Source organism: Muscardinus avellanarius (genome assembly GCF_963383645.1).
Source record: "Muscardinus avellanarius genome assembly, chromosome: 2".
NCBI lineage: Eukaryota > Metazoa > Chordata > Mammalia > Rodentia > Gliridae > Muscardinus > Muscardinus avellanarius.
This window is the reverse complement of record NC_137787.1, coordinates 186,826,114-186,838,711: the sequence shown is the minus strand read 5'-3', so window position 1 is coordinate 186,838,711 and position 12,598 is coordinate 186,826,114. Positions and strand designations below refer to the sequence as shown.

Genomic DNA, 12,598 nt, shown 5'->3' with positions numbered 1-12,598 from the left:
TGGTTTTGGGGAGCCAATGTCTTTAGCTCAATTTCAGTTCTTCCCCCACCTCACAGAAGGTGACACAGATGGCCGTAATCCCCCATTCCCAGGTCCTCTGCCTTTGCCCCAGTATTAATCCTAGATCTGCATATGTAGCACAAGTCTAGATTCCTGTTCATTTATTTTTTTTGCCTCTCATTGTTCTCCTGGTATTTTGCTTTCAGAAGGAAAACAAATTTAACCAAATCATGGCCTTTTATTCAAAAAAGTATAGAACCACAATATTAGCAGCATGATAGCGCACTAATTTGCCTGTTTTTCCCCTCTACATTGGTTAGACATGAACTGTTTTAATCTTTAATATATGTATTCTGACCAAACTTTACTTTTCTACATTCATGGGGAATAGTGGTAACTTTGCTTCATTAAGGGAAAAAATAAATAAATAAAGCTGGGCATGGTGGCACAAGTTTGTTAGTGAGGCCCTTGGCAACTCAGTGAGACCCTGTTTCAAAATAAAGAATAAAAGCCGGGCTGGGTACGCTTGTAATCCCAGCGTTTGGGAGGCTGAGATAGGAGGATCATGGTTTGAGGACAGCCTCAACTACTTAGTGAGGCCCTTTGCAACTCAGTGAGACCCTATTTCAAAATAAAGAATAAAAAATAGGGCTGGGATATAGGTTGGAGGTAGAATGCCCCTGGGTTTCTCTGCTACCATTGAAGTTAAGTTAAACGCACATCTGGAGGTGGAAACAGAGTGTTTATTTCTTTGGCTTGGCTTTAGGTAGAATTTTACATCATCAGTTTTATCACAGCCTACTCCTCTTCCCTCTACTTGTCCTCCTCTGCTTCTGATTGAACCAGGAACATTCTGCCTCTGAGCTACATACACCTCTAGCCCTTTTTATGTATTTTGAAACAGTTTCACTAAGTTGTTGAGGCTGTCCTTGAACCTGCAATCCTCTTGTCTTAGCCTCCCATGAGATTACAGGCACGTGCCACTGTGCCCAGCTCCTTTCTTTAATTGAATATTTAAAACTGAAAGTTTTCTCTAAATGAATTGCTTTAGCTATATTCCATAAATTTTGATAAAACATATTTTCATCATTTATTTTAAAAATTTCTGATTTTTCTTGTAGTGTCTTTGATACATGGTTATTTAGGAGTATGCTGAGCCGGGCGCGGTGGCACACACTTGTAATCCCTACGCTTGGGAGGCGGAGAGAGGAGGATTGCGCAGATTCTAAGCTGGCTTAAGAGATCCTGTTTCCAAAGAAAATAGAAAATAGGTCTGGGAGTGTAGCCGGGAGGTAGAAGGGTTCCATCCCCAGAACCACCACCGGAAAAAAAAAAAAAAAAAAATCAAGAACAAAACCAAAAAAAAAAAAAAAGTGTGTTGTTAACTTTTAGATATTTGTGCTTTTAGAGATCTTACTGGTTTGTCAATTTCATTCTGTTGTCATCAATCACAGGATATTCTGCATAACATTTTAATGTCTAGAAATTTACTGAGATTTGTTTTATGGCCTAGCAGAAGGGCCATCTTGGAGACCTTCTCATGTGTACTTGAAAAAATAATTCTGCATTTGTTAGGTGTGGACACCTTAAATGACATAGAGTTGTTTACAAGCATTGTTCATATCTTTCCCATGCTTACTAATTTTCTCTATTTGTATCTGTTACTAAGGGATACCTGTTGAAGTTTTCAGCTATGATTATGGAATTGTCTTTTTTTTTTTAGTATGGCTTTGTTTTCTATCTCATATGCTGAAACTCTGTTAATTTGGGTCTTGCACACTTAGGCGTGGTTAACGGATTCCTTTGACATCATGAAATGTGCCCTTACTCTCTGCTAATCGTCCCCGTCCTGAAGTCTACACTGTACGGTATTAATGTGGCCACTGCAGGTTTCTTGTGCTTATAGTTGGTATGGCGTATCTTTTCCCATCATTTTACTTTTGTGTCTCTCATCCATGTTATGTGGCCTGTGGGTCTTGATTTTTGTTCATCTGGTCTCTCACGCCGTGGCTTTCTTTTGAATGGTTGGTCTGTTTACACACAGTATGGATGTCGATGTGGTTAGGTTTGAGCCTTTCTCCTTGGCATTTATTTTCTCTCTGTTTCCCTGGTTATTTCTTTTTTCCCCTCCATTTCCATTGTCTTTTGAGTTAATCAGATAGTTTGTAGTATTCCATTTTGATTCTCTTGTTGGTCTCATAGCAGTATCTCTCTTTGTACTTTGTTTTCTTGGGTATTAAAATAGTCATTTTTAGCTTATTCCAGTCTAAGTGTTTATATTACCTTACATTAAATATAAGAAGCATACAGTGATAAAATTGTATTACCTTTCCATATCCCTTGTTGTTGTTGGTGGTGGTGGTGGTTGTTTTGAGACAGGGTCTTACTATGTTGCAGAGGCTGGTCTTGCTTTCCTGGGCTCAAGCCGTCTTCCTGCTCCAACATCCTATGTGATCGGGGCAACAAGTATGTGTGACTGCCTCTGGCTGCCATTCTCTTCCTTTATGTTATTGTTGTTATACATTTTTATGACTTTATTATCAACACATTGATAACATTTTTGCTTCAAACAGCCAGTTGTCTTTCAAAGATACTAAAAGAGAAAATAGTATTTTATATTTGTCCACATATTTGGCGCTGTGGTTTCTCTTTCTGCCCATTTATGTATCTGGATTTCCATCTCATATACTTTTCCTTCAATTTGGAGAACATTGAATTATTTTTATAGTTTAATTAGTTGATGGTGAATTCTCAGTCTTTTAACATCTGGTAATGTTTTAATTTCTACTTTTTTTTTTTTTTAGGTACCAGGGATTGAACCCAGAGGCATTTCATCTCTGAGCTATACCCCCAGTTTTATTTTTTTATTCTGATTTTGAAACATAGTCTCAGAGTTGCAAAGGGCCTCTCTATGTTAATTTGTAATCTTCCTGTCTCAGCCTCCCAAGTACAGGATTACAAGTGTGTACTACCAGGCCTGGCTCTGCTTTATATTTTGAAGGTCATTTTAGCTGGGTATAGAATTCTAGATTGCATTCTTGTCTTTCAGTACAGTGACTATTGACCTATTTATTTCCTAAAGCCACATTTTCCTTTAACTTCTTATACATATTTTTTTAATTTTCCTTGAACATATTTATGAGAGTTGTTTTATAGTTCTTATTTACTGATTTCCAAACCTGGATCATCTCAGGGTCTGTTTTTATTGATTTAACCCCTTTTGGTTATGCATTACATTTCTTTGTTTCTTGGCATGTGTTGAATATTATGAGTGATATTGCAGGGATTCCAAGTTAAAGGGAATTGAAGGGTTTTTTTTTCCTTCCCCTGACAGATTGATCCTGCCAGAATTGATTCTGACTCTGTGTATCTCAGTCATAGGGCAGGTATTTCCATTTTGAACTTAGCCCAAGGCTGTGGCTCTGAGGAAGAGTGAGATCTTTATTGCTAACTCACAGACTTCCTAGCTTCCTAGCTGAATGCCTGAGGCCTTTATGAAGATCTTTCTCTGGTTGGATAGAGCTCTGGTGTCCTCTAGTACTATATAACCTCTAGAGTTTCCCTTTGGAACTCAGCTGCATGGATTTTGCCCTGTGTATGGACAGTCAAGCCCTTGACAGAGCACCTTTGCTAAGAGCCCACGGAGACTCCTAGAGCTCTGCTACTGTGGTTCACATTTCCAGATGCTTCTCCATCTTGGAACAACCGTCCTTTTTCCATGGCTCAGGGAAACTATAGTTCTCTTTGGGCAGAAGACACCTCCAGGCAGAAAGCCAGGCCAGTTTGAGGCCAACTCCTGTGTTTCCCCTCTCTCGGGGCACACAGTTCTGGAGGCCTGTGGTTCAGAGCCTGAGGACAGACAGCTGCTTCCTGTGTTGTGGCCAAGTTTATGACTTTGCAATGGAGGGCAAGACCAGACCACTCATGGCTGGAAGCGGGAGTATGGCAGTTTGCTTCTCAGTGTGTCTTCCTCGTTAATGGTAAAGGCACTTCATTATTTTGTCTGCTCTAGCAGGAATGTGACTGATTTTCATCTGGCAGATCCTCATTTCTGTGCCGACTGCAGCTATCGTTAATCTTCTGTTACAGCCTGACTCCTGAGCCTGCAGAGCTTGGTCTTTCTTCACAGACATGGCTGATAGAGAGTAGCCCCGGTACACCCCCAAGAAGCTTTGTCTTTTGTACACGTTGTCATTGGTGCCATTCTACCATTTAGTATGGATTGTCTGCAGTGATAGTCTGTGAACAATAATTTACGTTGGGTGCAGTTGTCTTGAGGACATTCAGAAAACCATCTGTTTAGGATCAAGAGTTTGATGTGCCATTTTGCCTTGTTTTTGTTTGTTTGTTTTGTGGTACTTAGGATGGAACCCAGGGGCATTCTACTTTTGAGCTCCACTCCCAGCCCTATTTTTTTTATTCTTTATTTTGAAACAGGGTGTCACTGAGTTAGTTGCAAAGGGCCTCACTAAGTAGCTGAGGCTGGCCATGAACCGCGATCCTCCTGTCTCAGCCTCCAAATTGCTGGGATTACAAGTGTGCTCCAAACAAGCTCTCAAGACCTGCTTTTAACTGTTAAAATTAGGTATCAAATACCCATTTCTTTAAAACATGCTGTGCATTTTCAGCATGCAGGGTTGGTGTATATTTGTATGTAACATGAGCTTTAAAAATCTTTTCAGATAGCTTAGTAATTAAGGCATAATAATTTTTTTCTATAGCATGTGCCCACATTTCTCTCTCTCTCTCTGCATATTTTGATTGATTCACAACTCACAGGGTTGCTTTTGTTTTTGGCATGTGTTTTGAAGTGTTTCACTTGTATCCAGCCCTTCCTTTTGCTCACACCATCCTAGTTGACAGTCTTGTTACCTTTTGCCTGGACTTGCTGTGGCAGCCCCACGTTCTCCCCTCTTCAGGAACCTCCTGGCCAGTCACTTCTACAGCTTCATTGGCTTAAAGTTGACTCTCTCCTTCACTGTTCCATATAACCTTCCAGTTCCCCTCTCTAGCCAGATTTTGGGTCTTCTTCTTTAGTTGCCCCTCCATAGGTTCCCTCTTTTATATACTTTATGTTAATGCCCCCTTCCCCCCTGGCCACCTTTATTTCTGTTCATGAAGTTACTTCCCAGTGCCCAAGGTCTCTCCCATCCTGTTAGAGACACATCCTAGGGAAGCCACAAATAAAACCTCATGAAATCAAAAGTAAGTTGGCAAAGGCAATTTACTTCCGCACACAGAAGGGTGTTCAACTGACAAAAAAGTCTGGTCAGCAAGCACACGGAGTGGGCAGTTGATTCGGTTTTTAGCTGTGACATGATCCTACCCCTTGCCCTGATTGGATTCACTAGGATTCACAACTCTGCAGGATTGGCTACTTTCTAAGATAGTAGGTTTGTAACAAAATTTTACATTCTGGAAGAATCCCGGTAACTAAAGGTTACATAAGCTAAGATGGAAGACTCGGGTCAACCAAAAGTCAGGTGGGCCAAGATGGCTGACATTCTAGAAGATTCAGGTCAACCAAAAACCATGTGGGCAAGATGGCTGACATTCTCGAAGATTCAGGTCAACCAAAAGCCATGTGGGCCAAGATGGCTGACACTCGGGAAGATTCAAGGAGTGGCGCATACAGACACAGTTAAAAAAAAAGATACCTGAGCTTACAGTTATAAAATGAAAAGGAGTACACTTCTGTGTAATTTGCTACTTTGATAGAAAAGATTGTCTTCATTCCTTACAACCCACAGTGCCGCTCGGGTGGAACCCCCTCCGCAGTGTCTGGGCTGCTGCACCGACTGTCCCTTCTCGCCGAGTGTTTGTGGATGCGTCTAGTCCTGTCCCTCAAGGCGGGAAGGCATGACTCAGCAACCAGCGTCTCAGTCACACTGACTGGGACCCTGTGCTCGAGGCAGGGAGAGGGCTAATTTTCACTGACAGAATGAGGACGCCAAGACCCCCAGTATTTCAGTGGTGCCCCACAAAGAGTTAATGATAGTTAGGATCCCAGTCCTGCCGCCATTTTTTCCCCAGTGGCAGCCTTCCCACTCTTCCTTAACTTGGCTCAAAATTGCTTCGATGTGCCCTTCAGGATAAACTTTCATTCTTTGCTACCTTGGACATGTTCACATTCATTAAAACATGAGGTGGGGATTTTTTTTACTAACTTCCTTCTCCTCCCTTTGCTGTCCTTGGAGGATACAGCTGCCAGTGCCTTTCTTAGAACTGGTTTTACAAGTCACTTGGGCCTTTATATCACACAACACCCCAGGAAAATGTGCCGTTTCTACACACGATATAGTATCACAGTAATATCACTCAATGTCAGGGGCAAAGAAAAGAATTGCTTTCTGCCCCGAAGAAGCTCACAACTTGTCCAGAAGATAAATACACAAGGAGGATGGGGTAGACTCCCTAATGCAGTCTCTCCTGAGGTGTCACGAACCCCAGGGGAGACTAGACTCAACTTTACCCCGGAGGGAGTCCTGGGCGGAGGGGTGCTGGGCTCACCCGGGAGGTGGGCGAGATCGAGATCTTCTTTTGCCGCCGGGTGTGCTGTCTTATGGATGTTGTATCACCATGGAAATACAGGCCTGTTTTCCTCTTTTATTTCAGGCACTTCGTCTTGGTAACACGGCCATGGGGAAGACAACCACGGGCCAGATAGTCAACCTGCTGTCCAATGATGTGAACAAGTTCGATCAGGTACACTGCGTCTGAGCGGGGGTCTTTTCCCCTTACCTATGGGAATGTCGGGTTTCTGGTGTAGACCAGGAATGTTTTGAGGACACGAGACAGGGGCAGCTTGCCCACATCTCACTTTTCCTGTGTGTAATTTTAGAGGTAGTAGTATGTGTTTATGCTGTAGACCCAAGTTTCGTTTTTCAGATGTTCCCTTTGACTTACTAAAATAATAAGCAGCCAGAGCGCGGTGTTCTAGCTCCACTTGGCCCGCCAGCCAGCAGTTCTCCTTGACGGGCTCTGCTTAACCCCTAGCAGACAGCGGGATCACCGGCCACATTGTCTTTCCTTTTCTGGAGATAAACTCCAGGTGGGTAGGGATCACTCTTTTCCAGGTGCCCCATACGATGCCTAGTACCTAGGGAGCCTTTGATAAATAATGCCAAATGGGTGGACCCTAGCTAGACAAACCACTCCTCTCTCTCACACCACACCTCTTACTCTTTTTACACTTACCTTAGAGATGTATCACATAATCTGGAACGTTCTAGCTGCTGGTCAGATCGATATTGCACTGGGTCCATGTTTCAGTTGTTTTTTCATCGCACACAAGCTAAGGTTCTTATTTTCCTAGTCAATGTCAGGGGTGAAGAAGAATTGCTTTCTGCCCCGAGGAAGTCCAGGAGCTCAACATACAAGAGGGACAGGAGGGTGGGCTGACTACCCTAATATATCACTCCTGACATGCCGGGGGGGGGGGCCCAGGGGAGACGGGGCTCAACTCTGCCACAGAGAGGGTTCTGGAAGGGGCCGAGCTCACCTGCGAGGCGGACGAGACCAAGGTCTTCCTTCCCCACTGCTCAGCAGCTCCCGTAAGGCCTGAGGCTGCCCTGCGATGGCTTTGTCCGCAGGAGACGCTGCAGTTTCTGCTCCAGCAGTTTGGAGGCCCGTGTTGGCCATTTCTGTCTGGGTTCTTTCTCATCGGCCTTTTCAAAGCAGACTCTATCTTGCTGGCTTCTCCACACAGTCCACACAGTCCTGAGAACGCACTGTCTTTGTCTTTAAGGTGACCATCTTCTTACACTTTCTGTGGGCGGGACCGCTGCAGGCCATCGCAGTGACCGCTCTTCTCTGGATGGAAATAGGGATCTCCTGTCTGGCCGGGATGGCCGTCCTGATCATCCTCCTGCCTCTGCAAAGCTGCATCGGGAAGTTGTTTTCATCACTGAGGTATGACAGACATTGGCTTGAAAACCATGTCGCCGGTATTTGGTAACACATCTGCCCAGGGTGATGCTTTTGTACCAGATATGAAACAAATGCCTCTTCTTAGCATTTGCCACAGGCTCCTCAGGCTTAGTCAGCAGGGCTTCTAGCCGTTAGCTGACGGCTCATCTTAAAGGAGAAATGCAAAGGCATGTGCCGCGGCAAATCTCTAGTAAGCCCTCCCTCCCCCATGTCCACACACACGAAAGACAAAATAATAAACTCAGACCTTTATAGGCTCAGTTCCAACAGCGGGGTTTTTTTTTTTTTTTCTAGTACTAGGGATGGAACCCAAGGGCATTCTACCTCCAAGCTACATGCCCAGCCCAGATTTTACTTTTTACTTTTGAAACAAGGTCTCACTGAGTTGCAAAGGGCCTCACTAAGTTAATAGCTGAGGCTGTCCATGAACAGATCCTCCTGTCTCAGCCTCCCAAAAGCTGGGATTACAAGCATGAGCCACCACACCCAACCAGCATTTTTACATGTCTGTAGGAGCACATTTTTAGAGGGTAGGGTATAGTGGGACTTGAACCCATAGGCATTCTACTTTAATCTCCACTCCCAGCCCTTTTTATTTTTTGATTTTGTCTTTTTTTTTTTTTTTTTTTTTGGTGGTACTGGGGTTCCTAGAAACCCTTCTACCTCTGAACTACACTCCCAGACCTATTATATATATATTGGAAACAGGGTCTCTTAAGCCAGCACGGTTGGCTTTGAACCTGCTCGATCCTCCTTTCTCCGCTTCCCAAGCACGGGGATGACAAGTGTGTGCCACCACGCCCGGCTTGTTTTTTGTTTTTGAAACAAGGCTGTTTCTAGGTTGCCAGGATCTTGCTAAATTGCTAAGGCTGGTGATCCTCCTGTCTTAGCCTCCCAAGTACTGGGATTACAGGCATGTGCCACCGCGCCCGGCTTGTGCATTGTTCTCAGTTCCATGTTTCCATCAAATTATATTCTCTTCAAGGGCAGGGTTGATCTTAGTGATGTCTTTATAAAGTCTCCCAGTCCTAGCAGTGCATATTTTAGAAAAATGGTTGTCAGTGAAGAGCATGTGGTGATACAGTGACATAGACCGGACGCAGGTGCCCAGGGTTTGCAGGCGAGGCTGCGGAGGAGATCATGCGATGGAGATGCCATTTGGTGTGCATCGAGCTCTTTCTTTTGTATCTCTGCTCACTGTACTTTCTCTACATGGAATTTCCTCTCCCTTCCTTGCTAAGAAGGATTGATCTTTATCCCTGGTGGTGCCATTCTGGTGCCCCTGCTACTAGGGGGCTTCTCTTCTTTTCCTTTTCTAGTTAAAAGCTCTCTGTCTTTGCCTCCCCAGCACTTCACTCCTATTTCATTTTGCCTCTGCCAACTGCGACATTGTCACATCGGGCACCTGCTGCCTCCCCTCCCACCGGGGTGCCCCTCGAGGGGACAGGCTCTTGCTATTTGACTCATTTTTATGTCTTTCTTGGCAGACATTGCAGATGCTCCAGAAATACTTAGGGAGCCGGGATAAATGGTTGACTTCCTAATTGCGCCTTCTTCCATTGGTACCCTGAGCAGGGCCTGCCTGTGTTGTGGGAGCGGAGGAGCTGGAGGGAATCATTTGATCGTGGTCTCTGCCTGTGCCCCTTGCTGATAAGGACAGGTAGGCTGTCGTGGCTGCGGCTCATCTCTCCGTCTGTCCCCTTAGGAGTAAAACTGCAGCTTTCACGGATGCCAGGATCAGGACCATGAATGAAGTTATAACCGGCATAAGAATAATAAAAATGTATGCTTGGGAAAAGTCATTTGCAGACCTTGTTACCAGTTTGAGAAGGTGAGCTTTCGTGTAGTATTATACCATCGTTTCATGCTTATCTAAGTCTCTCTCGTGTGTGTGTGTGTGTGTGTGTGTGTGTGTGTGTGTGTTGCTAGGAATTGAATCCAGGAGTATTCTGCCTCCATGCTACATCTCCAGTCCTATTTTATTTTAATTTTGAAACAGGGTCTTGATAGGGTGATGAGTCTCACTACTTGCTGAGGCTGTCCTTGAACCTGTGATCCTCCTGTCTTCAGCCTCTCAAGTACTGGGTTTACAGGTGTGCTCTGTGTGCCTGGCTTCTGTCTCCTGTTTTTACTAAATGAGTTCAGAAGTCTTTTATGTGTTTACATTTGGATGAACTTACGTATGACCCGCATCACCCCAGCACGTAGCAGTTGGGCTCAGCAGACCAACTCACAGCACTGTTTTAACCTGGCCATTCATTCACTGTGCTCTTAAAGTGTATACGGTTCTTAGTGTTACAAAACTGAAATTCTAAATTGCTGAAGATTCCAAATCCCCCAGAGGTAATGATTCCAAGAGGTAAGTATTCGAGACTATTGCATGTGAAATAAAACTGGGATTTATGTTAATGTCCTCCAATGGGAAGATTGCTGACACTGGGCGAGACTCTCTGAATGAATGGCTTTTCACTCAAACAGCCATGGAAATACTTTTGTTCTTCTTCATTGAAAATTTTCTTCTGGGGTTTGATCTGAGTATTTGGTCAGGTTTTGCACTCCAGCACATGGGACCTCTAATTCCCTGGCGGCACCTGTCGACCCCTCACATTTGCACATTTCTATGTTCAGATGTCTCCTTTCCTTCATCTTGCCAGGTTGCTTCCAAGTGTGCAACCCCACGCCCCGATCCCACCCTTCCCAGCCCCCATCTCCTCTCGCCTCCCCCATCGGACGCAGTGCAAGCTTCTGCCTGCTGTCTTGCGGCATCACGACTCTGGGGTTGTTGACTTCGGTCTCGTGTATTGGGGTGTTACAGCGCACCTCACAGGTAGATAAACTCCTGGAGGGGACAGGCTGTGTCTTACTCGTCACTCTGTCCTCGGTGAGGTACCCGGCCCAGGACTTAGTTGCTGAATGCTTGGCGAATGCATTTGTCCGATTGCTTGTTCAAGCCCAGTCGGATTGATCCAGAACGCTGCGCGGCAACTTAAGCATCCTTTGAATGGCTGAGCAAAGTGGTCATTCAGTGACCTGTGTGGTCTTTGTGTGGAAGCTAGCGCTGGGACATCTGGCAGCGAATATTCCCGTAACATAACGGGCCGGCTGTCTTGACGGACTTCTACTGCTGAGCCAGGGGCCGGATGCACAGGACTTGATTTTGTGGCTCCAGTGTGACGCTTTCTTGAAAATCAGTCTTCTCCCTTTTCCAGGAAGGAAATTTCCAAGGTCCTGAAAAGTTCCTACCTCAGAGGGATGAATTTGGCATCGTTTTTCGTTGCAAACAAGGTCATCCTGTTTGCCACCTTCACCACCTACGTGCTGCTTGGCAACGAGATCACGGCCAGCCGCGTGTTTGTGGCGATGTCGCTGTACGGGGCGGTGCGGCTGACGGTCACCCTCTTCTTCCCCTCAGCCATCGAGAGAGTGTCGGAGACCGTCATCAGCATTCGAAGAATCAAGGTTTGGTGGCGCATAAAGTCTTCAAGCTGTAGGTAGCTCTGAAGTAGAATCTTCGTTCATGTCATACCCCTGTATTCCAGGAAGGGGCAGTTTCACTCTTTCAGCACCGACACATGCAGTCAGTCCAAAAATGCCGTGTTGGGCAGAGTATACTAAAATATAGCCCAGGGACTGTGGATCAGTCAGGGTCGGCCGCATGGTGACTCTCTGTATGAATGATAGCTACATGTGTGAGTCTGTTTCATCTCCCAACGGGTTTGAATAATCCAGGAGGTGTGGAGTCCCCGGTCAAGTGGGATTCCATCTTGGGCCGGAAGGAAAGAGTTTGCTGGAAGGCCCTCGGGCAGGAAACGTGGCCTGGACCTCGCTTTGCCGTCCCTGTTTAAGAATGAGTTCTTTTTTCCAGAGGTGTTTGCTTCTGGATCTCAGGTCTGCCGTTTGGATCATCTTCCCTGCCTTCTTTTCACGCTTTCTTCTTCTCCAAAGGTCCACCTCCAGCAGGCTGCTCTCTTCCATACTGTGGCCTTTCCTGAGTAACGGCCCCTGAATCACCCAGCAGATGATCTATAGACCCGAGGCCACAAATATGTCTAACGTGGGGATTGGCTCAGTGGGAAGGCCTGGGCTTGACTTTGAGTTGGGCTTTTCTCTGTGTGTGTGTGTGTGTGTGTGTGTGTGTGTGTGTGTGTGTGTGTGGTGTTGGGTATTAAGTCCACCAGCATTCTACCTGGAGCTACATGCCCAGCCCTAATTTAGTTTTATTTTGAAATAAGGCCTCACTAGTTTGATGAGAGTCTCACTACTTGCTGAAGCTGTGGCTGTCCTGGAACCTGTGATCCTACTGTCTCAGCCGCCCAAGTACTGGGATTACAAGTGTGTGCTACCATGCCTGGTTTGAATAGGCTTTAAAAGAACTTCAGGCCGGGCGTGGTGGTGCACGCTTCTAATCCCTGCGCTTGGGAGGTGGAGACAGGAGAATCTCGCAGGTTTGAAGCCAGCCGCGCTGGCTTAAGAGACCCTGTTTCCAAAAAGAAAAAAAAAACTTCAATGTCTTATTTGTGGCTCTTGGTAGTATTTGATACTTGATAACTGATCCTCAACAAACTTAGATGGCTCTGAATGTGATTTATTTTTGCAGGGGAGATGGGGCGTTGGGGCTTGCCATAAAAGCTGAGATGTTTTGTGATGGAGTTAGATTTTTCTCTCTTCT

General features: G+C 45.3%; 1 protein-coding gene across 3 annotated transcripts in view; it reads left to right on the top strand.

The window, feature by feature from the left end:
• ABCC4 (ATP binding cassette subfamily C member 4 (PEL blood group)) overlaps positions 1–12,598 on the top strand; it is a gene marked incomplete at both ends in the record, with an annotated part of 289,171 nt that overhangs the window by 83,019 nt on the left and 193,554 nt on the right. For all 3 annotated transcript variants that reach the window (XM_080688958.1, XM_080688957.1, XM_080688956.1), the window contains 4 exons: positions 6,616–6,705; positions 7,748–7,911; positions 9,635–9,760; positions 11,139–11,388. In XM_080688958.1, coding sequence (XP_080545084.1) covers positions 6,616–6,705; positions 7,748–7,911; positions 9,635–9,760; positions 11,139–11,388 — 630 coding nt within the window. The remainder of the gene's footprint in view (positions 1–6,615; positions 6,706–7,747; positions 7,912–9,634; positions 9,761–11,138; positions 11,389–12,598) is intronic.